Genomic DNA, 17,952 nt, shown 5'->3' with positions numbered 1-17,952 from the left:
CTCCAGGCAGATGAGCAGGCCAAAGAACCTCCATTCCTGGAAAAGCAGCCCCACCCTGGGTGGGAGGTGCTGATGGTGCTGAAGGGGCTTCCACGGGCCCCTTGAGAGGAGGGTAAGGAAGATGGGGGGTGGGAGGGGTGGGGAGCTGATGGGTGAACAAGGCCCTAGAAGGGAGAAAGGCACCAGGAGGCCTCAGGCAGCATTCTTTTCAAATCCATCATAAAGAAAAGCTTTGTTTGCTTGTTTTTATTAAAGCTGTTTAGTACTTTTTAAAGTGGTGTTTTTGATTATCAACATGACTTGGAAATTGTGTTAAACGCATGTGTCTGAGAACTGGCAGCTGTGGTCCGCTCAGGGCCGGATGTGGGCTGCAGCAGGAGTTGGGGGCAGCTCCCGTGCCCACATGGCTGCCACACTGACCTCACCCCACTCGTCACTCAGGGTCTGAATCCCCAAGCCCTCAGGGCCCATGCCACCCTAGAGGGCCATGTGTCTGGTCACGCCCGGGCTTTCGCTCTCCAAGTGCCTGTTGTCAGAGGACACAGTCAGCCCCAACACCTCCCACCAGCACCTCCTGGCTCTGCCTCTGCAACCCACTCGGCAACTGCCACGGAGAAAGAAGTCAGAGCTGGCCGGCACCCAACCCGGACCAGACCCACATCGCGTACCACCTCTGTCCTGACTTAACCTCTCTGTGACTCAGTTTCCTTATCTGATAAAACAACCCTAAAATGGTGGCTGCTTCAGCGTCTACTGTCTGCACCTACTGTCAGTGTCCACACATGAGAAGTGCTGCCCTGCCTGGCTCAGGGGAAGCACTGAACACACACGGTGCGCCTTCTCTCCCCAGAGAGCTCGTGAGCTCTCAGGAGGAAAGAGCCAGTACCATCCCCTGCGTGCCCTGAGTGTCCAGCCTGGGCCCTGAGTAACACAGGAGTTCAGCAAACGTGACAACTCACCAGAACATGCTCCATCTACAGACTAGCTTACCGGTCCTGGGTGAGCTCCCAGCGCCACTGTACCTGGGCCCAGGTGCACGCCAGGAAGGGCTCGTTAGAGGGATCTTCTTCTTTGTTTTTGTAATGAAGCAAATAATTCCCCTTTGGAAGCTGAAGCCACCATCACCACCCTGCGTTCAGTCCTTGGTGATTTTCAGTTAAAAGAGCTTGTGATGAGCCTTCTCCTCTCGTTCCTCACAAGCACACAAAGAAGATACTGATACCGCCCTCATTTTACCCAAAAAGAAACTGAATTTCTGAGAGATCCGAGTGCTCCAGACCATAGATCCAATAAGTTAGGGGTCAGACTTAACAACCACATTTTCCGGAAACCTCAGACATAAAGACATGAGTGAAGTAAAAAGTGAGCATGTGCTCACCCGAGCTGCGGACTTAGAAGCTGCATGTCTAGCTCCAGAAGAACTCATCCCAGAGACCAAAAGCAGAGTGCACATGAAGTTAGCAAAGCAAATGCTGTTGGAGGTAAGGTGACGGTGCTGGGGCCAGGCCAGAATTATTTCCAAAAGAGAAGGAACCGAGAACTCTCCGAACTACCAGCTGGTGAGGGTCACACCAATCCCCATTATTAGAAAATATATTCTTAAATTCTTTTACACACTCAAAAAAGAAAAGGAAGCCCTCTGGGAACCAGGTCTGGGGCACCGGGAACCGCACATTCCCATCAGCCTCACATACACCGGTTATCAAGATTCCACATGTGCTGGCGACACAGCTCGATGTGCAGCTGTTTAAACAGCCAGAACCCAAGCAGGTATGATGGGCCCCAGGGGCGAGGAATCACCCGTCACCTCCCCTACAGCTGGAAGAAGTGCCCAGGCCACAGCATAGCACCCTGGGAGCTCCGCTAATGATCTTAGGACGGAACCAAAATATTCCAGAAATAGCTTGTGTCTGCCTCATAGAGTGAAGAAAGGTGTCCCTAGGGGACACCCAGTTTTAATACCTGAAAAGACACCAAGGAAAGCACTTCACCTGAGACTAGGGCAAGGGTCAACAGGAGAGCTCTGAGGGCCGGACCACAGGCCATGCTGGAGAGCCTGGGCCCAGACAGATGGTGTTGGTGTGCCCCCAGCACAGGGAAGGCCCTGTGGATCCCAGAGTGAGGGATGGGTGGGCACCGGGCACACGGACAAATGGGCAAACACACATGCCTGGGGCCACAAAGCCACCTCAGGCTTCCCTCTGGCTCTGACTCCTATTCAGCTGAAAGAGTCTCCCGTCCACTTGAGAGATGGAGAAGGCTGGCAGAGGCCAGGCCCTGAGATCTCACCAGATGCTGGACCTCAGACTCTGTCCCCCCCACCGTGGAAGCTACATTCTTTGCAGCCAGGCTGGACACACAGAACATACAGGAAGGAGCCTCAAACAAACAGGTGAGGCCTGATGGGAGGAGCAGGGGGTGGTGAAGTCAACAGCCTGGGCTATGTTGGGCAGAGGAGCTCCAAGCTCCCTCCCCAATGCTGTGGGGCCTAGACTCCTGTTCTGAAGGGACTGTCAGCACCGGACTAGACCCCACAACAGATCAGCACAGAAATGGGACCCACACACCAGGCACAAGGAGCCCCCAGAAAACAGGCAGAAAGAAGCAAATGGGCCAGAGCTGAGCACCCAACACTCTTGCCCACACTGGCCCAGTTACCATGCTCCCTGAGGAGACCCACAGCTGAGCCCTCTGAACCTTCCCCCTACCCAGCTCCAGAACATGGCAAATGGTGTGGCCTCCACCGGGAGGCTTTCCCAGCTCTGCCTCACTAGGCTGCTCCCACACTCACCTGAGCCCCCAAAGCCCATGGCTGTGCCTCACTGTCACACCCCCACAGAGCCACACCCCGGGACCCCCCCATCCATCCTTCCCCAGCTCTCTCTACTGCACCCCCACCAGATCCCCAGGGAGAAGGCCGACAGGAAGGTACAGCCCAGGCTTCCAGAGCACCCTGACTTGACATGGAGCCTCTTCACACATCAGCACTTCCCTGGACAGGGTCAAACAAAGCTGGGGGCATGGGGACACAGCAGATGACTCACCCCCTTTCCTTCTCCGAATGGAGGCTTGCAATCAAGAAACAGAGCACAGGGGTAAGAGGCAGGCTTCATCCATCGGCATCTGGGCCCCCTTCCAACTCCCACCCCTTCCAACAACCGGGACCTCCCAGATCCCGTACAACCCTGGCCTAACCCTCCCTGTCGGACCCCAAGTGGCAAATGTGCCCAAATGCCAAGTTGGTACCCAGCTTGAAACTCACGGTGGAAACAACCACGAGCAGGTATACATGCTTGTGTGTATGCATACACATGCACATGCACACGCACATACACATCCATGCACCTCCACTCACACATATGCATAATTGCACTTATGCACACACAGGCATGCACACACGTGTGGAGATGTCCACGCACAACTTAATCATACTCAGTTCAATCAAATGTTTGTTCAGAAAAAAGGCAACCCCCCACCCAAAAAAAAAGTTCAGAGGCCACTAACAGTTGCAGTGGTCACCCTTGAGTATTCCGTACAGCATCAAAGAGCAGGTCAATGTGTTTGCCAGACCACGGCCAATCAGGTATCACACTCAAGCACGGCACCTGCTCTAACATTCCCATCACAAAAGAAAGAGGGACCCAAAAGCCCCAGATTTCTCACAGGAAGGCAGAGAAATAGGAGAGGTTTAGACCCACCAAGGCCCTCCCTGGCCTGAGTCTCCACTGCTCTGTGCAGCTGGCTCATTACTGGTTCAGGCAGACGGACATGTGGTGACCACTGACCACGCTGAAGGGCACTGGGAGTGCCCCACCCTTCCGTCTCCTCCCACCACCTGCTTTAGGAGGAGGGCTCCTACCCCAACCTCTTCCTCTCAACCCCATTTCCGCCAGTCACCCCGGGCCTTCATTTTCTGGACACTGCCACTCCCATCCCCCACAGTATGCTCTTTACCTCCTCTCCCTCCTGCATGACCTTGCTTCTCCCCCACACCCACCAAGGAGCAAGGAGCCATCTGGGCGTGAGTCTCCACCCTTGCCACCTGCTTTTTCTGCGGCCTCACACTTTCCTTTCTTCCCAGGTGTTCAGGCCGTCTTCGCAATAGACCACAGCATCCTAACAGGTCCTATCAGTTCTTAACAGTGTGACAGAGAACTGACATGTTTATGCTGCCAATGAGCCTACAGGTCTTATTTCTATCTTATAAAAGCACAAACACTGGATCATGGGATGACCCCTTAGGTACCCAGGGAAACCCTGATGCTGGCCTGGCTTCCTCAAACCTACAGAAAGTAAGCAAGCAGTCTGGTTTCCCCCGACAGCTGTCCTCTGGAGGCAGGAGTAGCTTCTCCCTCTCTGAATGGAGCTACATAGAGTCTAGGTCCAGCTTCAACATAAGCTGTGAGCCCGCCCTCACTCAGCAGTGTGCATGGAGGCTCTGTGCTAAGCTGTCCCTTTGTCCTCCCCCAGACTCTGCTCAGGAAAAAAAATGGTGGAAACAATGCTGACCTGAGGCAGCAAGAGAGAACACCTCTGAAAGACAAGGGTGTACGGAACGACCCTGTCACACAGCAGCAGGAGGGCCCCGGATCACAGCAGAGAGGAAGGAGCTTCTTTAGACAGAAGCATCCCATAAAGCAGAAGGCAATTCTTCTGTTTCCACAGAGCTCAGTCCCCTGGCCCCTGGATTACAGATCTCAGGCTGCCTATGCACCTCTTCATGCAGAACTAGGAGGGTCCCTTCTGAACATGCAGCTCATCATGGCTATGTGACAGCCTCTGGAAGGAGACTCCTGGGACCCACCCACCAAAGCCTTGCTCTGGAGTCTAGCCGGACCCAGGTGCCTACGGGTACTGGTTTGTCAATCAGTTTCCATTCTCAATCAGTATGACAGATCAGCTCCCCCATAACTAGTCTTGGACCTTTGTGACCCTGGGGCCAGAAGTCTGCCAGCTTCTCTGCCTCACTCTTCAATGAGTGGGTTTAGTTGGGGACAGAATTCTAGGTGGAAAGGCATTTTAATTCAAGGCTTTAGTTATTGTTCCATTGTCTTCTAGCATCTACTATTGCTGATGAGAAGTCTGCTGTCAGTCTAACCATTGTTCCTTTCTATGTCATCCAGCTCCTTTCTCTGGTATTTAAGATTTTTCTTGTCTATGGTGTTGTGAAGTTTTACTATGACAGCTCTAGATGTAGATTTGTTATTTCCTTGCTTGGGGTTTATACTTCTTCAAAATGGAATTTCATGTCCTTATTCAATTTCTGAATATTCTTAGCCATGTACTCTTTAAATATTGCCTCTTCCCCATTTTAATCTTTCCCTCTGGGACTCTCATTAGACTGGGATTTTCTCATTTGTCCTCCATTATCTCTTATCTCTAGGGATATTTTCCATATCCCTATCTTTCTGTGCTGCACTTGGGATAATTTCCTCAGAATTATCTTCTAATTCACTGTTTCTTTCTTCAGCTGAATCTAGTACACTGTTTATCCCAGTCATGGATTTTTTAATCTCAGTGACTATACCTTTTGTTTCCATAACAGTTCTTTAGGGATCTTTTAAAATCTGTTTATTCATCTTTTGGTTTTTGGTTTTGGGTTTTTTCTTTTTGTTTTTGTTTTTGTTTTTGTTTTGTACTGTCCTGTTCCTTATGAGTTCTGTTAGTTTCCTTAAACTTTGTATTTAAACACCTTATTTTGCCTCTTTCATATTCTTTGATTTCTAGTTCTTCTGATGCTAATGCTGGTTCCTGGGCTTGCTTCTAGTTTTCCCACTTCTCATGGGTCCACAGCCTCATCTCTTGGCTTTGTGGGAGCAACAGAACCCTAGCTCCTGCCATTAGGGTCTATAACACTGTCCCAAGCCCTCATGGACTATGGAAGCATCATCAGCTTCCTCTCACTTAACTGACTTCTCTTTTCATTCTTGAGATCTGGGAAATTTCCTTTGTCTTGAGTGCTATATCCTTTTGGCTTTTACTTTCTTCAGAATATTTATGGGGAAGAAAAGTATGACCATGTCAGCCTGACCTATCTTGGTGGCTGAAGTCCACAGTAAATGACACTGCAGTCAAGAGTCTCTGCCTGAAAGGAGGGGGTGGCTCAACCTGTGGCCAGGACAAGGTCAGGGGTCACTCTATTTGTAAGATCGGGAACCATTTTCAGAGACAGGTAAGTGTTCCTTCTATAGCTGGGAATGAACAAAGCCTGAAGCCGAGGTTGGGGATCAGTCTAGAACCAGGATCAGGGCCTTTGCTGTGGACAGGACTATCTCAGAACTCAGCCTAGGACCAGAGTCAGCATTCCTTCTATGGCTAGAGCCATAGAAAAGTCGGGGACTAGAACTGGGTCACGTATATTGGGATATGCCCATTATTAACTGCCACATATGTCAGGACACAGTCATGTATACCTGGACACGCCTATGCTGAGGCTATTAACAGTCACATATTCCAAGACATGCCCTACAACGAAGCTATTGGGGGTCATCCCAGGATCGTGCTCACAACATGCCATACCAAAGCCCTGACATACTCTTATCTGCCTCTTGCAGCTTATGAGGGCCTGTCCCACCATCATACTAGTGATGTTCACACAGCCCTATGAGGTCAGCAGCTTGCTGTAACCCATGCTTAACTGATGAGCGAACAGGTGTTAGGAGGGCAAAATAAGCACAAAGGTCAGAGAGCTAGTGTCAGCAGAGCCACGGCAGAGCCTAGGTCCCCTAACTTCTGCTCTTCCCTCACCTGGATGAAATGGAGGAGAGAAGTCAGACTGGAAGTACACGGAGCCAGAGGCAGCAGGTGCACATGCATGCAAACACACTGGGAGGCCAGGCCCTGCACCCTCTCGGTCCCGGTTGGCCCACTGTCTATATCCAGCCCTCATGCCATCCATGTGTTGTACCCCTCCCCACCACTCCAGCACCCACCCATTTATCTTTGACCTATTCACACATCCGTCCGTCTGTCCTTCCACTCCCCTGTCTCTACCTGGCCTTGGCCCCAGCTCACTCTGCCTGGCCTCCCACCCTGGACTGTCTGCCTGCTGTCCACCCCCCACTGCTCACCAAGTTCCTCAAGTTCAGCCGTCATGGACTTGGAGCGCAGGGTCAGCGTGGTGCTGGGAGCCCTCTTGGGGGGCGGCGGGGCTGCAAAGAAGAGGGAGGCCTTGGACCTCCTGTCCAGCAGCAGGCAGCGCGGCGTGGCCAGGTGCAGGTGCCACTTGCGCTCCACCGCCTGGATCTCCTCGTACTCCCGTGAGGATGAGTCGCACTGCGCCAGGATCTTGTTCAGGCTGCGGCTGGATGCAAACTTCTTCATGGCGCTGGGAGCTCAGGGGGTTGCTGAGGGCCCAGCGGGGCCGGGGTAGTTGGGGCCTCAGGAGGTAGGTGGTCAAGGGCCCCAATGGGGGTCACGGTGCTGGCCAGCTCCCACCTGAATGCCCACCCTGTAGACTCCGAGGGCTGAGCAAGGGGGCACCAGAGCCATGAGGTGGGGGCTGGGAGGGGTCTCCCGGCAGGCTGGGCTCCTGCTGCTCCAGGGCCCCCCCACCCCAGGCCCTGGAGGCCGCTGCCCCTCGGGGGACCAGGGTGTGGGCAGCAGAGCCAGGATCTGGGCTGGGCCGGCCCAAGCTGGCAAAGCCTCCTGGGCCCAGGCTGTGCCGCGACGTCGCGGGGAGAAGACGCTTTTCCTCTTCCCTCAGGTGCCGCCTCCCCCTTCCCTCCGACAATAAAGCGGCGGCAGCGTCAACCTCACAGTTGCTATGGCAACCCCGGCCTCCAGGCAGCTGCTGGCAGTGTCGGGAGGAGGGCTCTTCCACGCCAGGGGCTGGGGGGACGCCGGGAAGGAGGGGGTGGGGATCTGAGGAGGGGCACCCTGGGGTCAGGGGTCAGAGGTCAGAGGCTGGGGGCCAGGGTTGGTGGGCTAACATCAGGGATTGGGAAGCCACCCAGGCCATGAACGTGGGTATTTCACCTAGGTTTAGGCATCTGACCTCCACAGTCTGGGGTCAGGGCGTGGGGAGAGGAAAGTGAGCCTGGGGTCAAAGGTCTCAGGTCAGGAGCCAGAGGGGAAGGTCTGAGCACAGAGGCCTGAAGCCCGGCCCCTCACCTCTGCGCCGAGCCCCGTCTTCTTCTGGCTTCCTCGTCACAGACACAACCTTCATGACGAGGCGGTTCCCGCCCTGGCGGATCAGAGCCACCACCTGCTTGTGCCCGACCTTCACCACGTTCACCCCGTTCACCTGGGACAGACAGGTGGGTGGTGGGGGTGTTCCAAGTGTGTCCTCCTTGGGGCTCAGAGGTCAGCACCCCACCTGGCTGCACAGGTAAGGACAAGCCTCACCTCGATGAGGAAGTCTCCTGTGCGCAGCCCGGCCCTCCAGGCCACACCCTCCACATCCACCGACTCAAGATACTGGAGCGCAGGGAAGGCCGGCGTGGGTGTAAACTCCTCGATGGGGGTCTCTGCTGCGGGGGGGGGGCGGGGGGGGGGGAGGGAGGGGTTGGGAATGGGGGAGGGCAGTTAGGAAGGTGCTTCACCTGCGTGGTCCAGGTGGAGGCAGCTGTCACATAGCAACCTCCCACAAGTGGCTCCACACGCCGAACAGAGGACAACTGAGGCAGCATGTCAGGGTGTCCTGGGGCTGGGGGGCAGCAGGCACTGCCACCCAGGGAAGAAACTGCCCCCCTCGGCCCCACCAGAAAGGACTCCCCTCCCTCAGACATGCTCCAGCAGAGATCTTGGAAATCAACAGGGGGAAGGGATTGCCTCGTACTGAGATATTCCAAACCAAGGACACAGAGTCAGAGCAGAGGAGCAAGGCAGGGGGACAGGAGCCGAACTAGCAGGGAGGGAGGCAGTGGGGGAGTCAGGGGCAGAGGATAGGGCAGGGGTGAGGCAGGGAGGAGAGCAGAGAGGAGGAGCAGAGACAAGACACATGCTGGCAGTCTGGCAGCCAGCCCCACACCCACTCTCGGTGCTGTCTACCCTTCCTTACCTTTGGCCCCCCGGAGCACAAAACCAAAGCCCTCATGGTCCCGTTTCTGTAGGACAGCCACCTTGTCGTCAATGACGTAATCGCTGGTGGAGGAAAGCAGGGAGGGGTGAGGAGAGCCCTGCCAGAGAGTACAGCTGGCCAGGCTGACCGCACACATGCCCCAAACAGGATCCCACGGGCATGGCCCACCCCAGAAGTCACCCTTGCGCTGACGGAGGAAGGCAGAAGACAGAGGTGGGCTGGGGACCACCTCGCCTCCTCTGACCCCTTCATCCACAGGCCTCCTCAACTAGCTCTGGTCCTCCCTCCACACCTGATATCCCATCCGCATGCATGCCTACCCTTGCCCACCTGCCCACCGGCCCCCACCTGTACCTGTGTGAAGTGAGACTGTCATAGGAGCCCACTGTGTAGTGACGGAAAAGGCGCTTCGTCCGGTCTTCCCGGGTTTCTGAGGGGAGTTTCAGGAGCTGATGGAGGGCCACATCCTCCAACCGACCTGAACTGCCCCTCAACCATGCTGGTCACCAGCCTCTGCCAACACACACACCCCTGGCCTGGTTGTACCCACGTGGAAGTGAGGGGCCCAAAGGTCCTAAGGTAAGAAGGCTGAGGGGACCATGTTGGAAATCCTGGCTTCTAGGGGTCAGGATCCAGAATAGGGTAGGAGCTTTGGCCCATCTCGCTACGGAGTGGCTGCACACAGCCAGGAGCAAGGCCGAGCCATCTTCAGAAAGAGTCAGCAAGCCCCAAAGCCAGGAGCAAAGAAGCTGTGTACATGTGTAGGCCTAGGTGTGTGTGTAACTTGCAGTCACGTGTAAGTGCCATGCTCATATAGGCGTGTGTGCATATGACTGTGGTCACGTACAAGGGTCATGCTGCAGGCAACGCGCACTGGCTTGGAGGTGGCGTTGTGTCCTCACTGAGACTCTCATGAGAGCCCACCGATGCTCAGTCTCACAGGTCCCTTCCTCCAGAGCCTGCCTCTGAGTGCACAGGAGGTCCAGGTGTGGGGCTGATGTCACTGCGTCCCACAGATTCCTGCCCCCATCTGTACTCTTGGTCTCTAAGTCCCTCACAGCTGTTGCAGGGTTAGCCGGCTGTCCGCCTGCTACTCCGCCCATGGCCGTGGCCTTGCTGATTTCCTGCAAGCGTGCAGACCCCAGTCCACATCTGCAGCCACAGCCCCTGTGCTCCAGGCTTTCTTCTCCAGCTGCCTGTAAGTTAAGATTCTCTCACACTCTAGCCCCCATTCCTGCCCTCCTGGCTTCCAGCTCTCCAGGACCCTGGAGGGCTCCCAACGTGGCTCCACCACCACCTCACGTTTCATCCACAGCTCCTCTCCCATTCCCTAGCATTCTAGAATTTCTCAAGATTAATTCATTCATTCAACAAGTATTTATTGAGCTCCAACTGTGTACCAAGCACTGTTTGTTTTAGGCTCTGAGAATATAGTAGGGAACAGAACAAAGCCTCTACCCTGTGGAGTTTACAATCTATTGGAAGAGAGAGAACAGAGAGACAGGAAACAGGTGCATGCATAACATGTCAACTGCTGGCAAATGTTAGGAGAGAAGGGAGCAAAGTGGGGGTACAGAGAAAGTCTGCAATTCTAGGGTGGTCACATGCTGGCTCATCAGGAAAGGATAGTTGGGAGGCACAGAACGTTAGGGAGCAGCCTGAAGACTCTGTGGGCAAAGGGCTTCCAGGGAGCAGGGGCACACAGGGCAAAACCCACATGGCAGGGCTGGGTTTGGGTGTTCAAGGGACAGTGAGCAGCCATACAGCTGGAGCAGAGGGAGTGAGAGTGAGAGTGAGAGTGAGAGTGAGAGATAGAGAGAGAGAGAGAGAGAGAGAGAGAGAGAGAGAGGAAATGAGATCAGAGAGGGAAGCTACAATTGATTGTGAGCTCCTCATAAGTAAGGACCACCTGTTATTTATTTCTGTGATCCCAGCACCTAGCACAGCAGCTGGCATATAACAGGCCATGCAAATGCTAACTGGAAGAATAGATGGGTGGACAACTGGCTGAATAAGTACACGGATGGATAGATGGAACAAGAGAGAAGTAGAAGGATAGATCAGATCAAAGGTAAATAGATATTTAAGTGGATGGAGAGAAAAGAGAATGGGCTGGTGCGGGGAGAATGGATGGAACAAACGGTAGTAGATAAGTAAATGGATGGATAGGTGGGCAGGGTGGGTTGACAGAGAGGGGAGAGCTGGACTGGTGGACTGATCGATGTATTGATCGATAGATGGATAGATGGTTGGGTGGGTGCGTATGTGGGTGGGTAGATGAATGGATGCAAGGAGGGGTTGGCCGGGTGGGTTGATAGAAGAGTAGAGGATGGCAAGAAAGGGATAAAGGAATATAAGAATAGATGGAACAGTGGCTGGATAGAACAAAGAGAGAATTCCTGTTAATATGAGAAGACGCAGGTGTCAGGAAAAGTACTGGTCCAAATTTCAGGATCCTGCCACTAGTGTGATTCTCAGTAAGTCAACAAACCCCCTTAAAGCCTCTCCTGGGAGAGCAGAAACCTTTACCTCGAAGGGTCCTCTAGGTTCTGATGGCTTATAACCTGTCACCCTAACCCTAACCCACCCAGTAGCTCATCTGCTCCCTTCTCTCCTCTTCCCACACACTGCCTGTCCTAAGACCCTCTGTAATGTGGCTGCACACACCATTCTGCCGTTTCCAAGGCCAGAGCAGGCCAAGTCTCATCACTGCTGGTGGAGGGGGAGCATCAGACCCCTTCTTGCCTCCATCACACCCTTCTTCACATTGACCCCACGTCTGAAAATGTTGGAACGTTCATGGTACCTGCCTGCAGAAGGACCCCCTCAAACTGCACAGTTCATTAACCTCCATTTTTTAGATTTTGTCACACAAATTATCTGAATTACATAACAAAAATTCATCTTCCAGTTTTATTAATCAGACATGTAAAAGCCAGCTCAAGTGAAAACACACAGCATGACCCCCCAAGTACTGGAAAGACAGGGAAGGAGGGATGGAGGGAGAGGAGGGAAGGGGGAAGGGGAGGGGAGGGAGGAGCTGGCCAGAGCTTTCCAGGTGCCCTACAGACCCTCTGAGCACACAGGGCTTCACCTCAGCTCTCAGCTCTCTGCCTGAAACTGCTCCTTTTACCCCTTCTGCCCCAGACAGGTGCCTGGGAGGTACACTCTCTGATGACCCTGGGCATCAGCCTGGCCCCCAGCAGTGGCCCCTTTTTGTTCTGTAAGTCCTTCTCTGTCCCAATCTCCAGTCTCAGAAACAGATCTGTCTTTGGAAAGAAAGCTGGGCCTGTTAGAAGCAGACTCCCATTCCTGAGCTGCCCTCTGGCCTCACAGAACTCAGCACTTGGGTCCCAGATCAGAGCAGCTGGTGGCTGGTCTTCAGATGAGGACAGAGGCCACTCCCACGCCTTGCCAGCTGGCAGACCCCACAGGCCTCTCTCCCTCTGCCTACCCATGAAAGGATCCCATCCACTTAGGTCCCTTTTGACTCTTTCAGGTGACAAACCCCGGAGCCACCCTGGTCTAGGAGCCCTGCAATTGTCCGGAGGCCTACAACTCCTTCTCCAGGTCACTCCTTACACTCTCCCATCAGGATTCTCAGCCCACCCTAGCCCTCTCCACCTCTCACTCTGCTCTGCCTGGGCCTTCACCCTAACCCTAAACGACCTGAAGAATCGAGACAATACGACCCAGTCTCCTGCAACGCTGCAGCAAACTGGAAAGTTCCTCCACTTGCTCTCACAGCCACCTGACCGGCCTCACGCTCCCCAGTAAAGCCCCACCATCTCTCAGCGCACACACTTGAGTTTCACTCACTCGGAGGCCCTGAAGCATGGCAGCTATAGCAGACTCTGCAGCCCGCTGCCCTCCTCGAGACGAACTAACAACAGCCTCCACCTCTTGGACCTGCCGGGATGAGTAAGTGAGTTCTCATCTACACAAGTGCTTCAAACTATGCCACACGTCCAGACGCTGCTAGGAGCATGCGAGATGCCAGCACACGGAGATCTGCAACAGCAGGCCCGGCCCCCGGCCCCATCAGCTAACCAACCGCATGGCAGACCCCCAGCGTCCTTCGCGGCTCCTCTCCAACTCCTTCAGGGCAACCCCGGGGGCCCCCCTGGACTCACATCATGACAGCCGCGTGCCAGCATATCTGCTGTAACTGCTGTGCGTGCCTGTTCCTCTCTAGGCAGAGAGCCGGCCTCTGCAACCCAGCTCCCAACACAGGGCCCAGCACACATCAAACACCTCGTAAACATTTGCTCTTCTCAAATCCCAGCTCCAGTCCAGACCTCCCCAACCCCTTCCCGGCTTCAGATCAGCTTCTGGATCCACACAGTTCTCAAACCAGAGTCTTCACTGTCCTCCCACAGGACACTGTCCTCCCACTGTCCTCCCTCCCTACTTGTCAGGCCAGAGGCCCTTTCTTCCCCACCCTCCTCCATGAAGTTGGCACCAGGACCCAAACTTCTGAAACCATTCCCCACCTGGACACACGGCCCCAACGACCCTCCACAGGCAGACAACAGGGGGCCATGTCCCTTATAGGCACCCAGCCACCAGGAGATCCGTCAGGGCAAGATAGGGAATGGCTGAGTCAAGTACTAAAGGCATCCGCTCAGGAACAGGCCAGCAGCTGCACCCCTGCCTCCGTGCGACTCTGCCATGCTCCACACAGAGCAGAAGTCCAGGCCACACGGCTGGGGGAGGAGGGGGGCGGTCCCTTTGAGAGACTCACAACCCAGGGCAATGGAGCACAGCAACCCTGGGCCCAAGCCCTTCACGTGCAGAGGGAGGGATGCGTGCACCCTTGGTCTAGATGCGACACTGGTAACAATCACGGGCCACCACTTCTCCCACTGACTCTCTAAGGCAGAAACACTCATGGGTCCGGGGGCCTGGGAGCTATGGAAGGAACAGCCACTATTTTCTACTGGCAGGACCACCTCAGATCCCAACACCCAGAGGGGTGCTTTCTGGAGGCCCAGGCAGTCAGCAAGGTCTGACTAAAGCTGCCCACCAACCTCAAGAACTGCAGCCTCTGCCCTCATGGCCTCCCTGCAGGCCAAGGATGGAGCCGTCCCCCACCTGCTACTCTGGGACCATCCTGGCCCCAAGGCACCCACGACAGCCCCTCCGGGCCCAACTGGCCTCATTTCCTCTTGGCTGGCCCAGGCTTCCCTGCACTGCCCACTTGGACAATCTGTCCACCTTGGAAAGACGCCTCTTTTCTCACACTGACCTCTTTACTTATCTGCCAGCCACACAGGAATCTCACACTCCAAACACCCAGTATTTCTGTGACGACTATGTGTGTGTGTGTGTGTGTGTGTGTGTGTGTGTGTGTGTGTGTCTGGCGGGGGGTTACAGTCACTGGGAGCCACATGTGGGATCACATACAGATGCACATTCATAATACGTGTCCTATGGGCAGGTCACGTGTGTCTCTACAGCTGTAAAGTGCCCAGCTCCCTGCACATGTGCTCCTAAGTACGGACAGGGTGTGTGCACCCTGTGTCTGTCACGTACACAAGTTTGTGTCCACTTCGGATGTGTGTCTGAGTTTACTCTAGTCCTTTCTCTGTGAATATCTACGGGTTTAACTCCAAGCAAGACCACAGGGGAGCTAGAAGGGGCAGTACCCCTCAGTAGCCACCCAGGGGATGGGGGGGTCACTCACCATGCCGTGTGTCATACTGTCTCATCTGCACCTCCTCCACGCAGTCGGCCGGGAACCAGCCCGTGCGGCCTTTCACGGTCCCCTCCCAGAAACCGCCCTCCCCAATGCTGAGCACTGGAGGGACAGAAGCCAGATAGGGTGTCAGCGTACAGCAGGACACTCAGGAACCCACCTCACCCACCACCACCTCAGGCTCAGGCTCTGCCTACCCTGACCCTTCACACACACCCCTCCTTCACCCTTTCTCCCCTTCTGTTCCCTTCCTCCCCTTCATCCTCCTGGATTTTTCCCTGGGAAGATTTTGAGAGTCACACAGAAGACAGAAAGGAACAGATGGACACAGCACAGGACAGGCATGTGGGGGACAGAGAGACACACAGATGGACACACTCGAGGGGGGACAGGAAACAGAGGCAGGGGCCACAATCCTGCTCCTGTCCTCTCGGCTGACCCTTCTCTTCCTACTCCTTGAACCAACCCCCATCCTTGCTCTGTCGCCCACCCCAAAGGTCACTGCCAAAAACTCAGGGTCATTGTGCTGTGACCAAGGGTTAGGCCACATGATGGACCAAAGGAGGGCCGACCTCACAACTGTTTCCTTCCCAGGCTCCCTGGACATACAGCACCCACAAGGATAGGACCCCAGTAATGACAGAGGCCCCCATGATGAGAGGAGCTTGTCATGGCACAAGATCTCCCCAAAACACAGGAAGCGTCAGTGACAGAAACCTTCATAATACACAGACACCCACATAACTGTCACACATATCCCCCACCATGGGACAGGGTCCCCACCTATCACAAGGATTTCCAATGAATAAGTCCCAGAAGTGACACAGGAATCCCATATTCGAGGAAGGTCCCTGATGGGATAGGGTCCTTCAAATACACAGAACCCCAATGACACCAACCTCCATCATGACACAGAAACACCCCCATGACGAGAGGAACCTCCATGGTGACAACAGGGAACCCACAGTGACAGAGGACGGAGAGGGACCCGCATGACAGGACCCCCCGTAAAGGCAGGCACCCCTCCCTGACACAGAGCCCTTCACGGTGACACAAGGAATCCCCAGTGGCAGGTGCATCCCATAATGACCACAGCGGCTCAGAGTTCCAGAGACACCCCCCCCCCCATGACACAGACCCCGAAAATGGCATCAGCCCCTCCACGATCGCGGAGGACCCCAACCATGCACCCGGGAGTGGCGCCCCCCCGCCCTCCTCCCGCGCGCCCCGCGACCCCGCCCCCCGCGCCCCCCTCACCCTTCACGGCCTCGCCGCGGTGCAGCGGGATCTCGCCCTCGCCCTGCGGGCTGTGCGCCTTCACGGCGATGAACTTGCGGCCGGGGACGGCGCTGTAAAGTTTCCGCTTCGGGCCCCGGGGCGGCGGCGCGGGGGGCGCGGGGGGCGCCGGGCCGGGGCCGGGCGCGGGGCCGGGGCCGCCGGGGCCGCCGGGCCCGCTCGGGCTGTAGACGAACACGTAGGTGACGGACGCGATGCCGGGGGGCAGCGGGCACGCGAAGCCGGCGCCCGGGGCCTCCATGGCGCGCGGCCCGGCCCCGCCGCCGGCCTCACCGCAGCCGCCGCCGCAGCGCCCGCCGCCCGCCGCCCGCCGCCGCCCGCCCGCCCGCCGGGGGCCCGGCCCGGGGCCGCTCCATGGGCCGCGCCGCCGCGCCCGGCCCGCTCCCGCCAGCGCACGAGCCGCGCCCGCTCAGGGCTCCGGGGCCGCGGGGCTGCGCTCCCGGGCGCGCCGGGCTCGCTCCATGCCGCGGCCGCTCCTCGCGCCCCGCCTCCTCCGCGGCCCGGCTCCTCCCTCTGCGGGCGGCGGCGGCGGCGGCCGGCCCTCCTCCCTCCCCTCCAGCGGCCGCCTCGCCGCCGCGGCCCCCGCGGCGGGAGAGGCCACGGGGCGAGGGGCACTGCAGCGCACGGAGGGGGCGGAGGAGGGGTCGGCTGAGGAAGGCGGGGGACGCGGTGGGCAGAGCCGGGTGGGAGCTGGGGAGGGGTTGGGGGGGGGCGGCTCCCCCAGCGGCCCGCCCCCAGCCCGCCTGCCCAGGCCTTGGCCTTCTCCTCCTCCTGGCCCCTGCCACGTGCCGGGCGCCCAAATCCTCCCCCAGACCTGTGTCCTCTCCTCCGCAATACCTGCCTCTGATGCCCATGCCCACTCCATGCCGACCACCTTCCCCGGACAGCTCCCCCGACCTGGGCACGGAGCCTGAGGCCTCGGCCCTCCACCTTCCCGCTGCTAAGAAGCCTGCACTGGCTCCCTAGTACCTAGGCAGCCCGGGTCCACATTCTCAGGCAATAGCCCGGCTCTCTGGGATGTGAGAGTCAGCTACACTCCAGTCACATGGTTAGGGACCTTTTCTTCCTCTGGGCTACTCATGATACTGTTCCCAGCACTTCATTCTAATCCCACTCATCCTCCCAGCTATTAAGTCACTGTCACTCAGCTACAGCCCCAATTTTCTCTGTCCTGCTCTGGGATGCTGGGGGCGGGTCGCTGCGGGGGGGGGGGGGGGGGGGGGACTCTGCCACACATTGCAGGGGGCTAAGGGCTCCTTGCCAGGCTCTATCTACCAATAGGGGGTGCTGGTTTGGGGGGAGGGGAAACCCAAGACAAGGCATCCCCCTACATCACCTCTCCACCCCAGCCCGCAGCTCAAATGCCAACCTCTCTCCTTTCACCAAAGGCCATCTCTTCCTATGAGGTTTTCTCCCTCCCGTGGTGCACCAAACTTCCTCAGCCCCCTCCTGGCCACTCACCAAGAGGCCCCCTTACCTGAATCACTGCCCACCTAACTGCTTCTTAGGCCCGGGCCCCAGTTGCCAGTGTCCTTCTGACACCTTTAGGACTCCCTGCTATTTGCTCCTACCACTCCAGGCACCTACTAAATGTTTGTAGAAAAATAATAATAATCCTGCCATCCCCACAGAACAGTGAGCTAGAGCTCCATAAAGAGCAGGTCTCAGTTCTATGCTTGCTGAAAAGAGAAACGAATATACAAAAAAATAAATGAAAGCAGGGCATCTATAGCTTTTTGTTTCCGGAAAACCGAAATATCCCAAAGTTTGTTCCTTTCGCCACTGGGCCATCCTACCCTTAAGAAATCCATGGGACATGCAAAAGCTTCAGGGGAGAATTAAGGTGATTTGGAGCAGGACAGACAGCCTTGGAGCCTGGGCAGAGACACGGAAAGAGAGGAGACATCACAGGTCACAGCTGCATGAGCAGGGACAA

General features: G+C 56.3%; 1 protein-coding gene across 3 annotated transcripts in view; it reads right to left on the bottom strand.

The window, feature by feature from the left end:
* SHANK3 (SH3 and multiple ankyrin repeat domains 3) overlaps positions 1-17,952 on the bottom strand; it is a 49,190-nt gene that overhangs the window by 17,734 nt on the left and 13,504 nt on the right. For all 3 annotated transcript variants that reach the window (XM_042948251.1, XM_042948253.1, XM_042948252.1), the window contains exons 11-17: positions 15,978-16,180; positions 14,709-14,822; positions 9,377-9,452; positions 9,002-9,084; positions 8,347-8,471; positions 8,113-8,245; positions 7,071-7,151 (exon numbers count right to left, since the gene is read on the bottom strand). In XM_042948251.1, the coding sequence (XP_042804185.1) occupies positions 7,071-7,151; positions 8,113-8,245; positions 8,347-8,471; positions 9,002-9,084; positions 9,377-9,452; positions 14,709-14,822; positions 15,978-16,180 (815 nt within the window). The remainder of the gene's footprint in view (positions 1-7,070; positions 7,152-8,112; positions 8,246-8,346; positions 8,472-9,001; positions 9,085-9,376; positions 9,453-14,708; positions 14,823-15,977; positions 16,181-17,952) is intronic.

The sequence above is a fragment of the Panthera leo genome, chromosome B4 (genome assembly GCF_018350215.1).
Source record: "Panthera leo isolate Ple1 chromosome B4, P.leo_Ple1_pat1.1, whole genome shotgun sequence".
Classification (NCBI taxonomy): domain Eukaryota; kingdom Metazoa; phylum Chordata; class Mammalia; order Carnivora; family Felidae; genus Panthera; species Panthera leo.
This window is presented reverse-complemented; position numbering and strand designations above follow the sequence as displayed.